General features: G+C 39.4%; 2 protein-coding genes across 2 annotated transcripts in view; both read right to left on the bottom strand.

Moving 5' to 3' along the window:
- The window catches only part of LOC121524232 (zinc finger protein 385D-like), a 32,636-nt gene extending 29,163 nt beyond the window's left edge, over window positions 1-3,473 (bottom strand). The window contains exon 1 of the mRNA XM_041809510.1: window positions 3,333-3,473. Within this exon, the coding sequence (XP_041665444.1) occupies window positions 3,333-3,396 (64 nt within the window). The 5' untranslated portion in view covers window positions 3,397-3,473. The remainder of the gene's footprint in view (window positions 1-3,332) is intronic.
- Window positions 3,474-15,461: 11,988 nt separating this feature from the next.
- On the bottom strand, window positions 15,462-20,965 carry LOC121523722 (ras-related protein Rab-25-like). Its single transcript, XM_041808722.1, has 5 exons — window positions 18,684-20,965; window positions 18,150-18,345; window positions 16,422-16,615; window positions 15,948-16,028; window positions 15,462-15,848 (listed from the first exon to the last, which is right to left on the bottom strand). Exons 1-5 carry the CDS (start codon window positions 18,718-18,720, stop codon window positions 15,724-15,726), a joined length of 633 nt encoding a protein of 210 aa, XP_041664656.1. The 5' UTR covers window positions 18,721-20,965; the 3' UTR covers window positions 15,462-15,723.
- Window positions 20,966-20,979: the final 14 nt, after the last annotated feature.

Here is a 20,979-nt window from a genome sequence, read left to right as displayed (position 1 = left end):
AATATAGAATAAGAGTTCCAGTTTAAATGACAGTAACAACAGTAATAATTATATTACAGCATAGTGCATCCGTGTTTGGCACTGTATTAAGAAGTATGCAGGAGTGCATGTACAAAATGACTCAACAAAGTCTAATAACCTGGTTAACAAAACAGCATCATGTTTAATTTTTCTGTGTAAACATCAGTTAGGCTGATACTTTCCTCAAGAAACTTGCTTTGACTTTTTTATTTATGTTGTCTAACCTACAGTTGAAACCAGAAGTTTGCATACACTATATAAAAAGGCACATAAACTTTTTTTTCTCATCGTCTAACATTAAATCAGATTAAACTTTTCCTCTTTTTGGTCAATTAGGATTACCAAAATTATTTCTATTTGCTAAATGCCAGAATAATGAGAGCGATAATTTTTTAGACATTTTTTTATTAATTTCTTGAGAGTCAGAAGTTTACATACATTTCATTAGTATTTGGTAGCATTGCCTTTAAACTGTATGACTTGGGTCAAACGTTTTGGATATGCTTCCACAAGCTTCTCACAATAGTTTGCAGGAATTTTGGCCCATTCCTCCTGGCAGAACTGGTGTAACTGAGCCAAGTTTGTAGGCCACCTTGCTCGCACATGCCTTTTCAGCTCTGCCCATAAATTTTCAATGGGATTGAGATCAGGGCTTTGTGATGGCCACTCCAAAACATTGACTTTGTTATCCTTAAGCCACTTTGTAACCAGTTTGGCAGTATGCTTAGGGTCATTGTCCATTTGGAAAACCCATTTGAGCCCAAGCTTGAACTTCCTGGCTGATGTCTTGAGATGTTGCTGCAGTATTTCCACATAATGTTCTTTCCTCATGATGCCATCTATTTTGTGAAGTGCACCAGTCCCTCCTGCAGCAAAACAACCCCACAACAAGATGCTGCCACCCCCATGTTTCACAGTTGGGATGGTGTTCTCAGGCTTGCAAGCTTCCCCCTTTTTTCTCCAAATGTAACGATGATCATTATGGCCAAAAAGTTCAATTTTAGTTTCGTCAGACCACAGAACATGTCTCCAAAAATTAAGGTCTTTGTCCCTGTGTGCATTTGCAAACTGTAATCTGGCTTTTTTATGTTTCTTCTGGAGTAATGGCTTCTTCCTGGGAGAGTGGCCTTTCAGCCCATGTCGGTACAGGACTCGTTTGACTGTTGATAATGACACACTCTTACCAGCTTCAGCCAGCATCTTCACAAGGTCTTTTGCTTTTGTTCTTGGGTTGAGATGGACTTTTCGGACCAAAGCACATTCATCTCTGGGACACAGAACCCGTCTCCTTCCTGAGCGCTATGATGGCTGGACATTCCCATGGTGTTTATACTTGGGTATAATTGTTTGAACAGATGAACGTGGCACCTTCAGGCATCTGGAAATTGCACCCAAGGATGAACCAGACTTGTGCAAGTCCACAATTCTCTTCCTGATATCTTGGCTGATTTCTTTTGATTTTTCCCATGATGTTACACAAAGAAGCAGTGTGTTTCAGGTGTGCTTTAAAATACATCCACAGGTGTGCCTCTAATTAATTCAAATGTTGTCAATAAACCTATCAGAGGCTTCCAAAGACATGACATCATCATCTGGGCTTTCCCAAATTATTTAAAGGCATAGTAATCTTAGTGTATGTAAACTTCTGACTCTCAAGAAAATAATAAAAAAATGTCTAATAAATTATCGCTCTCATTATTCTGACATTTAGCAAATAGAAATAATTTTGGTAATCCTAATTGACCAAAAACAGGAAAAGTTTAATCTGATTTAATGTTAGACGGTGAGAAAAAAAAGTTTATGTGCTTTTTTATATAGTGTATGTAAACTTCTGGTTTCAACTGTATAATGATATTTTACTTTGGAATCTGAGTCGAGTTTTATTGCTGAACACATTTCACATACAATGTATTTGGCTTGGTGTTCGGTGCAAAAACAGATAACATAGAGGGAGGAAAAAAATATTTAGAAGCTAAGAAAATACTTAAAGTCTAGAAACTTAAGTAGATTATTATAGAAAAATACAACATAAGGGCAAATGGCATGTACAGCTTCATTCATTCATGGGTGAGCAACCTGACACTTGCAAATAAATACAAACTTCACAGACAAATACTCAGACACATGTTGTTACTTTTGTTCTTGTTAAAAAGTGAATACATAGAGTTAAAAAAAAAAAAAGAATTTTATGGTAAAATAAAATGTTGCTGTTTTACCTTGGTTGTACCACCTGACAGGGAACGTGTACCCACCCATCCAAGAAAAACTGTAATTAATCACATTAATTTTAATATATTATACCTCCCTGACCTAATAAGAAGTAAAGCAAATATTTCTAGAGCTTCAGATGATGTTTACTTCATATAGTGACACTTTGGCAGTTTCTCATCAATAATAAATATAAAGGGTTGTACCACCTGACATTTGACTAATTTATCACTTTTACATCCATCGTACCACCTGATAGTGAAGGTGCACCTGTCCACCTGTGACTGAAAAGTAATGGATAAATTATGCTACGATCTGTTTTCATCACTTCCTTTCAAAATAAAAGTCTCATTATTGCAGTTGTGCCACCCTGACGTGTAAGAACGTGTAAATTCTGGGAAAAAAGTTTTTAATGATTTTACTTACTTACTAAACATTTGTTTATAACAAAGATTTTAGAGCTGCCTGTGAGTTTTTTAAGGTGGAAATAAGCAGTCCTCATTCTCCATCTCTGACAGAGCAGGAGGACACAAAGGTGACCAGCTGCTGACCTGCTAGTAATTTAGCTAGGTAAGCCTTCAAGGGCTATACAAGGGGATTTAATGTGGTTTAGCAAACTAATGCATTAACTTCTTAAATTAATTGCATCGTGATTAACGCGTTAATGCAGCATTCACACACGCTGTCTAGTCCGCAGAATTTGTTGGCAGCGTTTTAGGCAACAAAACATTTCCATCATCATCATCATCACTTGAATTTCCCTAAAAGACTAATAGAGTATCTATCTATCTATCTATCTATCTAGCGGTATCAATCCGCGTGCAAGTTCAGCTTCATTCCTCTCCTCCGCACCTGTCTGCACAAATATTCAACTTCTGCACTTCTGATGCTATCTCTTATTAAAATTACGGAGCATCCGTCGCTAAAACGGGTTTTTGAAAAGTACCGACCTAAATTAAGACTAAAGACCAACATGCAGACAGAGCAGGACTCACTTTAAAACGCCTCTGAACAAGTGACTGAGTCAACATCAATCTGCAGGTAGCAACAAGTGATCCCTCTGCTCTATTAGAGACCAAAGAAGTCCGGATAGGCTTACTCACCAAAATACATGTCGGTGCGGAGACCAGAGATCCTGAAGCTCAGAGACAGAGAAGTATGTTTCATCTGCAAGCAGAGAGGAAGCTTTCTCTCCTCCGTCTGCTCTCTCTCTCTCCTGCGGCTCAGCTGCTGCTCCTTCCCATCTGGATTCCCTCCTCCCCCTAGCTTCCCGCCTCCTCCTCCTCATGTAGATCTCCTCACGATCCTTGTACAAGTCTGCCCCTGTATTCAAATCTCCCAGGAATCTTTGTAGTCTCAGTAATCAGGAAATGGCTGTAATGAATGTACAGTACCACCCAGTGGAAGAGAGTTACACTCTGACGTGGGTAATCTCAGTAAATGTGCATGGGACTTATCTGTATTAAACGAGGAACCCCTGAAATGATGTACTTGTGTTGTTCTTTGCAGCCACTCCTCCCTCTGTTTCCTCCTTCTGTGGTATTTCTTCATTTTGCCCCCTTCTAAATTATCTCAATCTATCATCCTCTTTTATCTTGTTTACATGAATTGTATTTCCCCCACAATGTTAATGTCTCCTTTACTTTCAGTTTATTTATTTGATTTAATTGTCCATTAAATGTCCAATTCGTGAGTAATAGCACATCAGTGTGCACAGAACTTTACCTTTAGCCATAGAAATCTACAGCTTTAACACCACTCCAGAGGAGAACAGTCTGTTTGTTGTGTGACTATGGAGAAACAGAAAACAAGATAATGGTGGGTTGTTGTAAATGAGTAGGTTCAAAGAGCCGGCTCTTTTATGTGAACGATTAGAGCCGGATCCCGTTAGAGAGATGTTTTCTATTTTTATAACTATTATTATTATTATTATTAGTAGTAGTAGTAGTAGTAGTAGGAGTAGGAGTAGGAGTAGTGGTGTCATTTGTATATAGATTGTGTGTGTTTGTGTGTTATTTGATTGATTAGTAGGGATGATCTTTTATCCTCTACCACAGGCACATCATGTATTAAGGATTTGTGTTGGATGGTGTGGTGTTATTGTTTTCTGTCAAGCGTGTCATACATCTCAGCCAGTGAGCAGATTTCATCGGGATTTCGGGAGACAGTAGATTTTGAAAAATTCCAAGATATTTTCTTCAATTTTAAGAATTTAGCATAGTTGTGGTAAAATACCTGACAAAATATCAATCATATGTAATAACATTACTAAAAATTAGCAGGTCAGTTGAAGCCAAACTGAATGAGCCGTTTGGGAGCCGAAAGAGCCGACTCTTTTTGCTGAGCCAAGCCAAATAAGCTGGATCACTGATAAGAGCCGAAATTCCCATCACTAGAACAAGATTCACTTTCTGTTCACAATGATTTAAAGCAGTGGTTCTCAACTGGTGGGTCAGGACCCAAAAGTGGGTCACGAAGCTCTTTCTAGTGGGTATTGAATGTGTGCCAGGGGGAACAAAATGTGACAAAAACTCAGTGTACAGAAGCCAGAAGTGGACATACAGTAATTTCATACATTTATATTTTGTTAGGTTTTCCTTTGATTCAGAGTAAAATTCAGCATTTTTCTCAAAATTTCAACCTTTTAATCTCCCTTTTGTTGGGAAATAAAGCTGGTTTAAAAGGAAATGAAAAGGAAATTATTCCATAAATTACCAAACTTCCATGATATCTAGAGAAAATGGAGTAAAGGCATTTATTTTGACTCATCTCTTTGTTTCTATTAGGGTTCAAATATCAACATTTTGTGTTTGTCTTCATGGTGTAATGGTTGCCAAGACTACTGATTAACTAATGAGATAAATAAAGAATTTTTTTCTTAATTTGGGTTGTGATTTTTCTTAAGGAGGAGATGGTGAGTCCTGATGCCTGACAGATGTACTTTTTAAAATAATGCTGATATTTTGATTGGATGATGATAAAAAACTTTTTTATAGCAGTCTACATCTGCACAGCCTGGGAGTAAAGGCAAAATGTTTTCTTTATTACTGAGCTGGGAAAAGATCATGCAACTTTGCATTTGCTTGTAATGAATTCTTTTTTTTTTTTTTTTTTTTTTTTTGATAATTGCAATGGTGTTCCTGGTGTCATAAACCCAAAAGGGTTGGGCGCTTTATTTGCATCAGCAGCAGCTGTCTTGTCATGCAAGGTAATAAAACTAGTTCATGCACAAAGAAAGGTTAGCTAAATGGCATACTGTATTTTTATTTCATCTGCAGGAGCTGAGGCATGCTGGAAACTGTTGATGGAGGTTTTGCCTGGCCCTTTCTTTTCCAGGTATGCTTTGTGTAGTAGTTTTTGTTTCATGTTGTGTTGGTGTACTTTTGTACAGTTCCCTGTGGGAGAGGATTTGGAGTGGGCTGAGAAGTTTACATGGAGGTTTTTGTCTCTGCTTTTCGTTGCTAAATAATAAAATTGCTCAATGAAAAGAGTGTGTGTCACAGCATCATCCAAAGGTATCCCAGCATGACGCAGAAGCACATGGCTTACACCTAGACTGGTGCAACAAAAACCTTAATGTTCACATAGAAAGAGCAGGAGCGACATGTTGATCTGATGCCTTAATGTGACACTATAAGAAATGAAGGGACTGTGGGATTGAATGTGAAACAGGGTTTCTTTTGCTGTCACATTACTGGCTCTTGTCTGCAGGCTTTCCTCTTTGGCTGCTGTGTTCAGAAGGACCCCCCCTCTTCCTGCTCTTCTGTAAACGCTTTCCCATCTTCACTTTCCTCTCTGGCCTGAGTGGTATTTTTAGATGCATCCCAAAGCTGCAGAGAGAGGAAAGTACACACAATCCACAGTCCATCTAAAAAAAAAAAAAAAAAAAAAAAAAAAAAAAAAAGCACACGCTTTCATGCATGTATGCAGCTCTCAGAATCTCCTCACCCTCCCTGACGAGGATGGAGTTTGTATTGGCAGAGTTGCATGGTACTGTATCTCACATCAGTGACCTTGGCTCAACTTTCCTGTCCTGAAGCCAGAGTATGTTTTCCCCCTCTGTGTCAGGAAAGCAGACAACAACATGTGTTTTCCCACAATCTGCAACTCTAATGGGATTTAACTCAGGAAGGCTATCAGTTCAACAACTGTTGCCCTTGAAATGCACACACAGAGAGCCTCTTTGTGCTCTTCCACTTGTACTATTTAAGCATTTTAATCAGCCGTGCACTAAATAATGGGAACAGATGACAGATTGCAGCCTTCTCTAATGGTGACTTTTCTAACTGGGGTGGCCATTTTGGGGCAGGAATTTTGCAGAAGGTGCTGAGATACTGTATGTGTGCACACCAAGCAGCAAAAATGAGCTTCATACAGATTTGCAAAAAAAACTGCAGTTGTCCATTTAAGGCTGGATCTAAAAGCTAAAGAATCTTCATTATGGATGTTTCACACTGGATGTGTGGCGGCTGTGGCTTACCTGCATCACGGCTTCATTTTCATTTCACCGTGCATGGTAACAACTCAGGGCTTTCTGCTTGCATGGGCATGAATCTAGAGAATAGAAGCCTTGCCTGTTTTTTTCTGCAAGCTATGGGTGTCCCTTGACCAAAATAGACAGGAAAATGATAAACAGAGCTATATTTTACTTGTTTTAGCAGATATGCATGTCCAAATTGATAGAATGTTTGCAGTGTGTTTCCTGATGATCCTGAGGAAGGCCACAAACCAAAAGGCATTGTTCTAATGAAGTGCTGCAGTTCATTCATTAATAATTACTCACTCATGTGTCTCCCTTTTCCCGCTCTGTTTCCTGATATGGGCGTCTACTCACTTTAGATCTAAACCAATCCCATTCAGCCACGACCCCTCTCGATCCAATCATCCTGCTGCTGTAATGGTTTTAAAATCTGTTCTCTTTTCTCCACCTTCAATCTGTCTTTTCAGTGCAACTGCAACCTTCCTCCACCCCAGCCACATTCATTATATCTCAACAGTGCCCAGATCCAGGTCCTTTAGGCCATCCTGCATCCCTTCATCCCTACCTGTCAGCCAATGTCTAGACTCAATGGGGAGGACGTCTATCCTGCTGTTAGCCTTACTTCCTTTGAAAGAACATAAAAACATCTCAATGGAGTCTATTTGCCTAAGACATTTCAAACATTTCCAGACTTGTAAAATGAATCACTGTTGAGCTCATATTAACCCTCTCCTGATTAAAATAAAGCTGTTCTCTAAATTCAACCTGTTTCCACACCATAGAATATCTCATAATAAAGATTAACACAGTATGATTACACTTACAGTTTGTGCTTTTCAAAGTAAAAGCCTGGTTTGGCATGTCTATGGATAAAATCATTTAGTTTTACTGTTATATTTTATTTGGATTGCTGCTGTGCTTTGTTTTCTCCTTTTGTGTTTCAGTGTGAGTGATCTGTCATGTGTGGATCTTTGTTCATTTTCTTTTTCTGTGTGAGAGTGAGTCGTTTGTCTATATGTGAAGCTTTGTTTGTCCCATACTTTTCTGTCCCAGTGTGCTGTCTGCCATGTGTATGTGATCTCTGTAGAAGGGAGTCCATGGTTGGTTGGTGAAGTGGGGAGCTAGCAGCCGTGGCACGGTTCTGCCGGTCTTACTACACTCTTGTAAGGCATGGACATTGACTGATGGCCAGAGGTGCTGACTGGACTCTTTTTGTTGCAACTTCTCTTTTGACCATCTTTAGGTATTGTGTGTTTGGTGCTGACATTCTTGGGAGAACTGGGATAGGAAGGGTTAGCTGCTTGATACAGGAATGGCACCTGGTGCACTTTTCCAGGCCTGGTCCAGCTCACTGCATACTGAGTACCCAGGACCCCGTGGGCTGGAACTGGAGCAGAACTTGAGGATGGCTATCAGGACAAGACAGGACCAGGGTTAACATGGCAAAGTGCCGATCTGGCATATACTCTCATAGCTGACCTGGCAATGTAGTTGTTTGTCAGAGGGCTTAGCGTCGCCTCAGCTCCACTTTCAAATCATTTCCTTGATTGCGCCAGAGACATGTGGAGATAGCCTTTGCAAAATGACAGCAAATGTGTTGATTTCTATTGGGACACAAAAGAAAAATGTGTCTTTAAGAATCACCATGAAAAGTACCAATCATATTAAAGATGCTAAGTCTTAATGTGACAAAGTGTGGCACCCTTTTGCAACACAGTCTAATTAGTGGATTTCAACTGAAACTCGTCCTGTAATGCAGATAACTGATCATAGTATGCACATTTTCTGGAGCTACTTAAGGTGGCAGGGTCCTTGCCACCTAAGGCTGACCCCTACTCTCTAAATAGTCCTGTTCACACTAAATCCATAAAACTCTTGCACATCTATAAGAAAAACTCTGGTATCTTTGGGAACATATGTCCTATCTGTGCTTCTTAATCTTAACTGTATCTCCATCCATGACCCATGAGAGACTACATCTGCCAGGAGGACAAAAAGCACACATGGAAACATGTACTCATAATAATTCCAATTTCACGCCCCATGTCGCTTACTGTACTTCCAGACATTTTGTGTTCCCAAGAGAATGAGCAGAGCGCTGAAAGGCCTGGGTGGTATTAACTTAGCGTCACACATTTGGAAGCTGCAGGGTTTCATATTTTCGATGCAGCCAGGTGGTTTATCTCTCTCCGTAAGTGTAAGAGCTGACTCATAATCAAAGAGGTGGTGAGAAATTTCATCCCAGTTGGTTAAATGTTGGAACAGCTGTCACAAATTACATACCCCTGCTGAGGTAACATGAGTTTAAGAAAAGTTCCCATTTACTGGCTCAAACATGCCACACCTCCTACTCTGCAAATAAGAAAGCTCACCTGTCACACAGGAGATAATATGGTAATGACAGTCCTACTTCACACTTGTTTCTGCTCTCATGTTGCAGCTAAAAGCCTCGCTGGAATACAAGCTTGCTGCATCACTTTACACCTGCAGCCGTTTAGCATCCCAGCCTCACAGGCAAACACTGTGGCTGTCATGGCAACTGAGGTATGTGATATTATTTTAAGTGAGGCTCTTGGCTCTGTTTGACGTCGGCAGCCTGTTAAATTGCACACAGGCGAAGAATCTCGTGACCCCAGCTGGGCCTCTAATGGGGGCGGCACAGGCTTCTTCATGACATTAGAGATATACTAGTACTTTTAATAGGTGCTAATTAACCATTCTGCACATTGGGAGGTGACATGGTGAAACAAAGGAATGCATAAAGACATAGAAAGGTATACCAGGGTTTTTTGGTGTGACTTTTCTCTACTGAGCTGAGCTGAAAACAAACTGCTTAAGTCCTTATGAAGGAGTGATACGTACACAATTTTCTCTGCAATCACCTGCAGGCAATAATCCACCTCACAGCTCTCTCTCTTACTGTGCATTTTGAGGAGTCTGAACACCCATCAGCTCACCTCTCCCTTTGATTGGTCGCCATAACAACATCACCATGGTAATCAGCATTCATTGATTTCAGTTCCATTTATGTGCCGATGTCAGCGGACGTGACGCCGAGTAAAATTTTGCTTTATCTTTTATGCCGATATACTGACAGATTCACGGTGATGGGGTAATGTAGGGTGTCACACACTTCTAGTTTGGGTCTGATTTTTCTGTTTTTATGCATGCTAAATAGGCATGAGGATGGATACAATTACATACACCCACATGGAACACATCACAGTATGCAGCATATTGCTGATAATTCATACATCCAGCTTTTTATGACAGTAGAGGTTCAAAACTGATCAAACATAACTATGAGAGATCCCACATAATACTGCTGTCCTGTGAATACAGTAGACCCCCCAGATTTGGTCATGAGTGTGGGTTGGTAAAGACAATAGATTATTTTATAAATCTGAAAACATTCAGGAATTTTCTTGGATTCTTAAAATGTTATGTTTTGTAATTATACAGCGACTTTATGCAGAAAATACTCTATATGGACAGAAACAATTGGCCACACCTGTTAATTATCGAATTCAGGTGTTTCAGTCAGACCTACAAATGTGTAAAATCATCACAGAGCCATGCAGTCTCCATGTTCAAACATTTGTGACCTTAAATGGGTCGTTCTGAAGAGCTCAGTGACTTGTAAGTGACATTATTAGAAAATGGAAGTGTTCAGGAACAACAGCAACTCAGCCACAAAGCAGAAGACCACGTAAAATCAGAGAGCAGAGTCAAGGACTGCTAAGACTCAAGGTGGGCAAAAGTCTTCAATTTTCTGCTGATCTCATAGCTGAAGAGTTCTGAACTTCCACTGGCATTAATGTAAACACTAATACTGTGTAGCAGGGTTTGGACGAGGCCCCTTATCTCCAGTGAAGGACAATCTAAATGCTTCAGCATACCAAGACACTTTGGACAATGCTATTCTCCAACTGTGTAGCAACAGTTTGGGGAAGGCCCTTTTCTATTCCAACATGACTGTGCCCCAGTGCACAAAGCAAGGGCTGCAAAGACATGGTTTGATGAGTTCAGTGTGGAAAAACTTGACTGGCCTGTACAGAGCCCTGAACTCAACTACATCAAGCACCTTTGGGAGGAACTGGAGGGGAGATTTAGAGCAAGGCCTTCTGGTCCAACATCAATGCCTGACCTCATAAATGCTCTGCAGACTGAATGGGCACAAATTCCCACAGAAGGACTCCAAAATCTTGTGAAAAGCCTTCCAAGAAGAGCGGAGGCTGTTATAGCTGCATAAGAGGACCTACTCTATATTAAAGTGTCATTTCTAACAAAAGACTTACAAATGCACAGTCTGTTTACAGATCTTTGTGTGGTTCATAATCTTTGCCACAATCTATTCTTGTTAGCTTTTTTTTTATAGATCTGTGCACTGGGCGTGAATTTGTAGACTGTGGGTACCAACTTGAAACTATAAAAACATTAATAAACTGTACCCAAATAGCCAAGAATTGTTGGCTCAAATCTCATTTTCTTATGGCTCACATCTGCAGATCTCATAGCCTTGAAGTACAGAGTTGACTTAGGGTAAGTGTAGCCGCCTCAAGTCAGCTGCAGATCCACTGCAGCCCAAAACTTCAGTTGTTCTGTAGTCCTCTTATGGCATTTGGCCTCAGCTCATGGTGCTGACTCAAAGTGAGTCTGACTGCTTCAGCTGCACACAAAAAACTTGCTGTAACCAAAGCCAAGTCTAGCTAATGACATTAGTGCCACATCTGGCCTACACAACACTCACCAAAATCCTAAGCTATGTCTGACTAATGACACTTGGCCATCATCTAGCCAATATAACACTTGCAATAAACCAAGCCAAATCATGACATTTGGTCCACATCTGACCCACACAATACTTGTTATAGCCCAAGCTAGCTCTGGCTCTGTTATATGTCATAGTATCTGGACAACACAATGCTTACATCCACCAAACTATGTCTGGAAAATGACATTTGGTCCTCATCTGACCCACACAGCTCTTCCTGTATCCTAAGCCAGGTCTTGCTAATGATGTTGGGGCCACATCTGACCAATGCAAAAGTTGCAGTAATCCCAGCCAGGCATGGCTCATGACATTAGGTCCTATTCTGGCCTACACAGTACTTGATTTCACTCAAGCCAAGCCTAGTTCATGAAATTTGGTCCACATCTGACCCAGATATTACAAGCCAGGTCTGGCCTTCTTCTACATCAAGCCCATACAAGGTTTGCTGAATCCAATGCCAGGTCTGGCTAATGTTGTTGGGGCTACTTCTAGTCCAAACACTAGCCAAACCCAACCTAGGTCTGACTAATGACATTTGGCCTGCATTTTGCCACCATAACCTGTTGTGTCGCTTCAACCAGGTTTGGCTAACTCTCTATGTCCATATCTGGCCCACACAACACTTTCCATAACCCAAGCTAGTTAGGGTTAATGATATTTGGCCCAAATCTGGCCGCATTACCAGTTGTGTCACTAAAGACAGGTCTAGCTTACATCTTTTTGTTCATATCTGGCCAACACAATATTTGGTGCAAACCTAGCCAGGACCAAACCACAACACTTAGCCCATCTCTTAACCACACAACACTTGTCTGGTTGAAACTGAGCTGTAGGAACAGAATAGTAAAAGGTCGGGAGAAATTTTTTAATGCTGGGCACGGATTAGTAAACGCTAATAAACAGCGGAACGACACATGTCTCAAAAGGCTTATTCTAAATTTAAAATACTGACATGAGTCTGAATCAGGATGCAGAAAGTCAAGGAAAAGCACAATTTCATGGACTGATTCCAGAAGTTTTCACTTGAGCAAAGATCCCTGCTCTGTGGGTTGAAGGTCAGAGGTCATGAAGTTTGCAGTTATCACCACAGGATTATGGTACCATCACAGGACATTTTAGGAGGGCACAATTCACCACGGGTCACAGGAGAAAGGTCCCTCATAAATAGGAGATAAGCCGCTCCATATTGGGGTCAGAGGTGGCGTTCAGCTCATCATTTTAGCATACATGAATTCTGCTGTCAAACGTTTATGGGTTACACATGTTCAGCAGCAGGATTATAGCAGCCACTACATGTATAAGTCATCTCCAGGTCTGCACCTCATAAGAGAGGTCCAAAAATGGACAAAAGAAAAATCACAAAATAGCAAAAAATAAACCAACTGTTTGCATCATAGCAGAAACAGAGTGTTACATTTTAATTTAAAGACTTTAAGCCCTACTGTGATTCTGAGGACAGGCTGAGATTTACAGATACCATAACCATGCTTTACCTGTACAGCCTGTTCAGCTTGTAGGGGTTATTACAGCATATGCTTTTACTCCGCTAGTAAGAAAATATTCTCATTCACAGAATAATGAAATGTTCGGAGCTTGCTGTACAGCTCCCCAATCACATTTTCATTAGATGATCTTAATAGGCCTAATGTATTTTAGATTTATATTCTCTCAGCCATGCTACATGAGCCTGTCTTATTACACCCACTGTCATCTGCAAACACACAAACACAGCCTATTTGTGTGAGACGTGTGAACTAATTCCCTCTAAATGGGCATGTTTATCTTCTCAAGGGAGTATCACAGGTCGCTACCCTGGAAACAAACTCTGCAGTGAGCTTAATATCATGATCATTAATGAGATGAACATTAGATCAGGAGGTCGTGAAGAGTTTGCTGAAATCAGAGGGGGAAAGGGAAAATGCATTAAAATCAACAGGACTAGTGCTGCCACCTAGAGGCCAAGGAGAGACAGAGGAGCTTCAAGTTTGTAAAGCAGTGCTGATTGAGAAAGACACTCTGAAAATAGAGCAAAAAACCCTGAAATCCAGGTCTATTTAAAGATGTGCGATAAGGGATATTTAATCTGGATCATTTTTGAAGTTAAAAAAAAAACTTTGGCTTTAGTTTGAGGAGGTCTCTTGTCCACTTAGAGACTGTTTTACTCAGAAACAGTGAAAACATTTGATCTAAACCTGGCTCAATAACACTGCTTACTTTTTAAAAATATTTTTTCACTAATAAATGTTTTGCTTGGTTTTTCTGCAAGGCAGCCTTCTGGAGGCAGAGCTGGAAAGAGTATAGGACTATTGTATTTAAGTAAAAGTACAGTTACTTTAGTTTAAATTTACATAAGTAAAAGAAAAAACACACAATTTAAAGTCTGCTTTAAGGAATAACCACTGAGTGGCTACAAAGGCTGGGCAATAAATCTAAATTTAGATTAAATCACAATATGTCCTACTTAAATTTTCAAATTGTAGAAGGTGAAATATTTATTTAACCTGAAATGTTAAAATACCAGTTTAATGTATTTTTCTGCAGCTGGTGTTTTGGTCTTCACATCATGCAAACATTAAAGTGGAATTCTTTAAAACGGTTTAAAAAAAAATCCATCTTTCCTTCATTTCCTTCCATTTTTTTTTTTTTTTTTTTTTACAAAATATTTAACCCTATTTGTTTAAGACTTTCAAACTGATGTTTACACCACACCTGTTTGGCAGAGCTTTGTTATGCTGTAATGATAATTGCTACTAGGCTTTAGGTGAAAAAAAAACAGTCGATTTACTACTGCGTTTAAAGCAGAGGAAGTTCATTCAAAAGAATCCAGACTCTTCCCAACCAGTGTTGATTTTGTGGACTAAAACTATGACTAAAAATGTTTGACCGCCTTTCTCCCATTAGAAAGACTAGTTTAAGATTTGCAAAAAATAGATCTGTGATGACTTAAACTGACTAAAAGTAAGTTTAGTTTTCATCAAGATGACTTAAACTAAACTAAAAATGTAATTTAGTTTTTCATCAGTCATTCAAAATCTGTGATAAATCCACTAAGGGTATATCTGTTAAAATACAGTGCAGCTATATCTCTTCTGCCTCTCAGGTTTAGAAAGCAGGGGCCCCAGGTTTAGCAGGGCACATAGAACACACTACCATGATTTGGTACCAGATTTAGGCAAGAAATGCTTGGACTAAAAGTTAAGACTAAAATGTGGGGACTTTTCATGGGCTAAAACAGTTGTTGAGTTTTTCATGAACTAAAACTAGACTAAAACTATGCAGGGTATAAATGACTAAAATATGGCTAAAACTAAAAGACTGGGACTAAAATTTAAAATAGCTGTCAAAATTAACATTGTTTCCAACAACACTGTAAATTCAGCTCAGGTTCCTCCCATTTCTCTGGATCCTTGCTGAGACGTTTCTCCACCTTGACTGGAGTCCACTTGTGGTAGATTAAATTAACTGGACAAAGGCACACACCTCTATATAGACAGCCTCACATCTGACAATAACATGAGAGCAAAAACCAAGCCATGAGGTCAAAGGAAGTGCCTACAGAGCTCAGAGACAGGATTGTTGACAGGCACAGATCTGGGAAAGGCTACAAAAGCATTTCTGCTGCACTGGAGGATCCCAAGAATTCTCCAGAATTCTCAAATGGAAGAAGTTTGGTGCAACCAGGCCTCTTGCAAAATTCTGTTTTTCTTTGTCATGATGGGTTCCTGAGTGTAGATTAATGAGAATAGAACTGATTTTTTTTTTTTACCTTAGGCTGACACAGAAGAAAACTGAAACAGTGAAGTGGGTCTGAGTACTTTCTGAGTTGCATGTTTATTTTTATCTGAGTCCCAGTTTTGAGTTTCTTCCATCCTTATCTTTCTTTGATTCCCCTCCTCTCATCATCTCTAACATCTAACATAGAATTGAAAAAATGTAGACATAATAGAATACAAATTTATTCCACATTAATCCCAGAATTTTCCTTTATAAAAACAATTAAATTTTACACTTCCTTTAAAAATACAAAGCTGAGATAAAATAACAAATGCATAGCTTAACAAAGAAAAAGTGCCTACATCAGCCTCCACAGAAAAAATACAGACTCAATATTCATTTAGTATTTCAGTTACTTATTTTACATGTTTTACATGTGAAGAGCTGTTTATATGAGTGTTTATGTTTCAAACTTATCAAACCAGGTGTTAACGCTGCTGAGGTTTAACGTTGGTGCTGATGCCTGCTAGGAGCTCTTACAGCAGCCCCTGCTCTCCTGGGCCTCTCCGACAGGTCCGATGGGATTGGTTATTGTAACAGCACTGATGGAGCCGCGGGTCACCTTCCTGCTGGCCACTTTCTCATGAATCGCTGGATGTAAATAAAAAAAGACAGCAGATAAGCATGTAAGGAGAAGAAGTAAGACCAGCTGAGGGTGTGTTTTTGGGTTTGCTCGCTGAAGTCCTGTACCTGTGAGGATTTCATTGAAGGCAGCTTCGACATTAGTGGACTCTAACGCTGAGGTTTCCATGAACCTAAGGCCTCTCTTCTCTGAGCATGGACAAAAGATCACACAAGGCAAACATGAATGTTCTGGCAAAACTGACACTTCTACGTGTAAGAATTTAAGAAAAAGCAGGATCACAAAGGGAATAATGCAGTACTTTGGTTGGACAAAAGCGTTCCTTGAGTGCTGATGTAGAGTACACCACCTATCCTTTTATTTTGTGTATGACTCAGACAACAGTAATGCTTTGTTACAAACAACAGACAGCTTCTTCATACTCTGCGGCATAATGCTACTCTATCTACTCTATAAAAGTATCTCTCACTACAGACTGTGCTGCTGTACCAGACATGAGCACTGCTGTGACTGTCTGCTGTTATCACTGCTTTTCTGATACATAAACACTCCTCTGTTGCAAAACTGCTGCATCAACCAACCAGCAAAGTCCTTTGCCTCCTCTGTGGGCACGGTCCTGAGGGTCTCTAGGTCTTTCTTATTTCCCACCAGCATCACAACAATGTGAGGGTCTGCATGTTCCAGCAGCTCTTTTAACCATCGCTCTGCACTCTCGTAGGTCAGGTGTTTGGATATGTCATAGACCAGTAGAGCTCCAACCGCCCCCCTGTAATACCTGAGTCCAACAGAGACCAGACAAACAGATTTACACTGGGGCTGTGTTCAAATGAATGGTGTTAATGTGTGTGCAGGTTTTCCCAAGATTTTGGTCTAAGCTCTAAGAAACATTCTAGAAATGTCCAAAACTTTTAGCCAACATAATCTGAAGTTATTACATGACTTTTGGAAAATTTTCTGCAATATCTTTAGCAACATTCTCTGTAAATATCTGAAAATCGCACGGCCATATTTAAAAGATGTCCTGGTAGTTTTCTGAAATTTTGCAAGGAATTTTAAGAAATAAAGCCAGGGAATTTTTGGTAAATCTTCACAGGTTTTTTGCACAAATGGCCCAAAGAGAACTCCCAGGCATTTTTAGATTTTTGAAGGAATTTTTTCCCTGTTATTTTTGGAAATAGCTAGTCTCTTTTACTGCATATTTTCCTTGACATTTATGGAAATTTAATGGCTGTATTTGAAAGGTGTCTCATGAGTCTTCTAGACTTTTCCCAGAAAAAAAATAAGAGTTAGGAATTTTTGGTTAATCTTCATATGATTTTTTCCATAAATGTCCCAAGGAGAAGTCCCAGGAATTTGTAGACTTTAGGGAAATCTTCTTTTGAAATATTGAGGAACTTCTCCCTGACATTTTATGAAATAACTAGAAACTTTGGGAAAATGTACTTCCCGAGAAATTTATGGAATTTCATGGCTACATATAAAAGGTGACTTAACAGTTTTGTGGAATTTTAAGAAAAACATCCTACAAATTTTTGGTTAATCGTTCTTTTGACTTTTTCACTAATGGCCCCGGGTGAATTCCAGATTTAGCATATATGAGTTAATTTTCACAGGACTTTCTCTTGTGTATATAACCCCTGAAATATTTAGGAACCTTCTGCACAAATTAAAAAAAAAAAACGCAATTCTTTAAAAAAAAAATTTAAGCACATTTTCCTGGAAATTTATGTAAATTTTAAGGGCATATTTGAACGGTATACTAAGATGTTTTTAAAAATATATTTTTAGAAAAATACATAGAAATACAAATACATTTCTAGAAAATGTCCTGGAAAATTTTGGTACTAGGATTTTTTTGGGAATTTCTCCATGGAATATTCAGCAATTTCCCCAGAATCCTTGGAAATATTCTGGAACTTTTTCAGGAAACTTTCAGAAAGTGTCTGGAATTTTTTCCAATGGGAATTTTCCCAGACACTTTTAAAAAGTGATAGTGTAGTCTTTCTTTCTTTCTTTTCTTTTTTTTTTTATTTTAATTAATTGAAATTTCAAGGCTATATTTTCAAGGTGCCCCTTCAAAAAAATTTAATTTAATTTTTCCATGGAATATTAATTGAATTTCCCAAGAATTTTTGAAAGATTCATGAAGCATTTAAGGGTTTTCTTCCCAGAAGTGTTTGAATACTTTCTGGAAATATTGACAGGACACTTTGAGAATCTTAAGTTATTTACTGGATATTATTACTTTAGTTTTCCTTTTATTTTCTGTGAATTTTCTCTGAACTTTCCCAGGATTTGTGTATACCCACGCTGAGGTGATAGCTCTGTAGCGCTCCAGCCCGGCTGTGTCCCATATCTGGGCTTTGATGGTGTAGTTGTTCATGTGAATAGTCCGCGTGCTGAACTCCACACCGATGGTGGTGCGACTGTCATGGTTGAACTCATTCTTGGTAAAGCGGGTCAGAAGGTTGCTTTTACCAACACCAGATTCTCCGATCAAAACCACTGCACAAACACAGACAGGAGAGGCTCATTCATTTAGAATCAGCGAACACCACAACCCTACCACTATTCCTCACTACCCTACAGCTGACTTCCCTTTGGAATGAAATGGAATGGTTTGTTTTCATGAAGAAAAATAAATATTCTGTGTAGACGCAGGAAGAGTAAGAGGTTCTGTCAACAGATCAAAGGTCAGATGCTTTCAGAGGTATCACTTCCTGCTTTGTTTCAGCCTTCCTTGGAAACTGTGTCAGTAATCGGAGTTTAGCCTAACAGCATTACTGACGCTGCTGTAGGTTTTATACTCCCTCACAGTCACAGGTTCACCAGAAAGGACTTACCTTTGTAGACATAGTTGTAGCACTCGTCCGATGTCATGCTGTGTCAGTAGTGAATATTTCCTGATTGATGGTATTCCTGAAGCCACATTCAGCAGAGAAAAACAGACAAAAGCAGAAAAGAGCTTCTCTTTCTTACTCTCCTGTGTGGAGAGAAGAAGAGTGAAAAGGTGAAAAGTGAGAAAAGGAGAAAGGTTTGAGCTGCACCCACCCGCTTCTATCTTTATCTGTGGACATGGGTGACTCCTGTTTAAAGGACAGACAGCCAGACAGGCAGGCAGGGCAGCAGTTCTGTAGCCTGTGGATCCCTCATCAGCTGACACCCAATGGAGGGCCGGTGAGGGGGAGGAGAGCAGGTGGAACAGGTAAAACCACTGACAGCAGCCGGCTCCACCCTCTCCTACGCTCCCCTTTTAACCCAGGTACTCAGCTCATTTGAATGACAATACACCTGACCTGACAGGTGAACACATGCAGCCACGTAGCTGCAAATACAAATTCAGAGTTCAGTCAATGAGGTCAGGGTTGGAGGTCACTTCAGAATATGTGGTAACATTGTTATACAGGCTGTGAATGATCATTTTCAAGATATATTTTTGGGCTTTTATTCCTTTATTCAGAGAGAAGGACAGTGGAAAGAGTTGGAAACCAGGATGAGAGAGAGGGGGAGAGACATGTGAGAAAGAAGCCTTAGGCTGGATGTGAACTCAGGCTTTCTGCATGCATGGGGCGCAACCTGACCACACGGCTATCTGTACCCCCTGGCAGTGAATTTTAAAAAATTTCCACTGACGTTTGGAGAATTCTTATTAGACTTTTTGGATAAGGTCTGTGAATTTGAAGAATTTTACACTGATATTTTGTGCCAATTTCAGCTTCCATTACATGTTCTCTGTGGACTGTGGCGTGCCATGTTAGGGAATTTCAAGAAATACTCAAAAAGTTAACCCATATATTTTTTAGGAATCTTCATAAATATTTCCCAAGAGTTCCTGAATAATTTCCCATAAATAGTCCTTGGAATTTTCTGTACAAATCTTGAGAAACCTGCCAGTTGTGTTCTCTTTGAGGGATTGCATTACTTTTTTAAGACATATTTTTGCATGGGCTTTTGGCTTTACAAGAGAGACCAACGTGTATTAGTTATTACTAAAACTATTCTAACCATTGGTCTGGCTTGCTTTTGAATATCACATGTGCGTCAGTATTTACAAGGATTTTTTGGATATTTTCCTGGTAACATTCCTGGCAATTTTTCTGGGGTCTTTTCAGAAACAGCTAGTGGAATTTTTTCCATTTTTTTTGGAACATTTCTAGGAACTATTACAAATTATTTGTGATATATTTGGGTCACTTTTTGTGTTATTAACACTACAAGAAGTCCTTTCTGTTGTCTTTCAGATGATATTTGGTTACTATTACAAATAGTATAACAATGTTTAAGTGCAGCTGTTTGAATTTAATTTCAGAGGATTTCCCCAATGATAACTTCTCCATCTAACATGCTGGAAAGCAGCCACAGAATGGATTTTAACCTTGGTTAACTGCTTTGAGGACAACAGCCCTGGCATATGAGCTGCACAGACGAGACCACTGGACTACCAGCACCACGTCATATAATTGTGATTGTTGCTATAAATGTCTGATATTAATTACAATATAAATCTCTGTGAGAAGCATGCCTTTGACTTTAGTCTGCAAATGAATTGCACTCTATGATTTTTCTGATATTGTTAAAAATAAAGGGTTACCCATTATAGCAAGGTGTCAAACTTAAAGCCTGGGGGCCACAAACAGCCCACCAGCAGGTCTCATCACAGCCATGAAAGGTTTGAGGAGAAATATTAGTTTGTGATATTTATTAACTAAAAAATTCGTAACATAAAATTTCACCAATCTATTGTGAACTATGTATAATTATAGCAGAGGAAGAGCTCAATATGATGCAACAAATGAGTTCAACATGGCATGTTACTCAGCAAACAGCGCCCATAAGATAGCTGATAATACTGCAAGATTTTCAAGAGGGAAGAACTTTTTCTTTTGTCTTTTTTGTTCTGAGATTTTATCAGCGCTGAAGAGCTAACCACCTGATCACAGCTGCACTCTGCTCTCTCATCCGAATGGAGACCAACCCTGTCCATATTTCTTTCACAGTCAGGTGAGGCTTTGTCCCCTCTGAGGTTGTAAAATTAGGTCTGCATGTATAAAAGAAAATCAACACGCTTACAAACTTACCCTGGTATACTGGGGTTTGATCACTTAAATAATAAAAGTTGATGCTAATATTTGCATAATA

The sequence above is a fragment of the Cheilinus undulatus genome, linkage group 16, assembly GCF_018320785.1.
Source record: "Cheilinus undulatus linkage group 16, ASM1832078v1, whole genome shotgun sequence".
Lineage (NCBI taxonomy): Eukaryota > Metazoa > Chordata > Actinopteri > Labriformes > Labridae > Cheilinus > Cheilinus undulatus.
The sequence above is the reverse complement of the archived record's forward strand: the minus strand, read 5'-3'. Positions and strand labels throughout refer to the sequence as shown.

Excerpts from the sequence above, each read along its gene's own strand:
- LOC121523722 (XM_041808722.1), bottom strand. The coding sequence starts at position 18,720 with ATGACATCGGACGAGTGCTACAACTATGTCTACAAAG. Across the intron at positions 18,346-18,683 it reads CTACAACTATGTCTACAAAG|TGGTTTTGATCGGAGAATCT; the intron begins GTAAGTCCTTTC and ends GTGTTTGTGCAG. Across the intron at positions 16,616-18,149 it reads TACAGAGCTATCACCTCAGC|GTATTACAGGGGGGCGGTTG; the intron begins GTGGGTATACAC and ends TGTTGGACTCAG.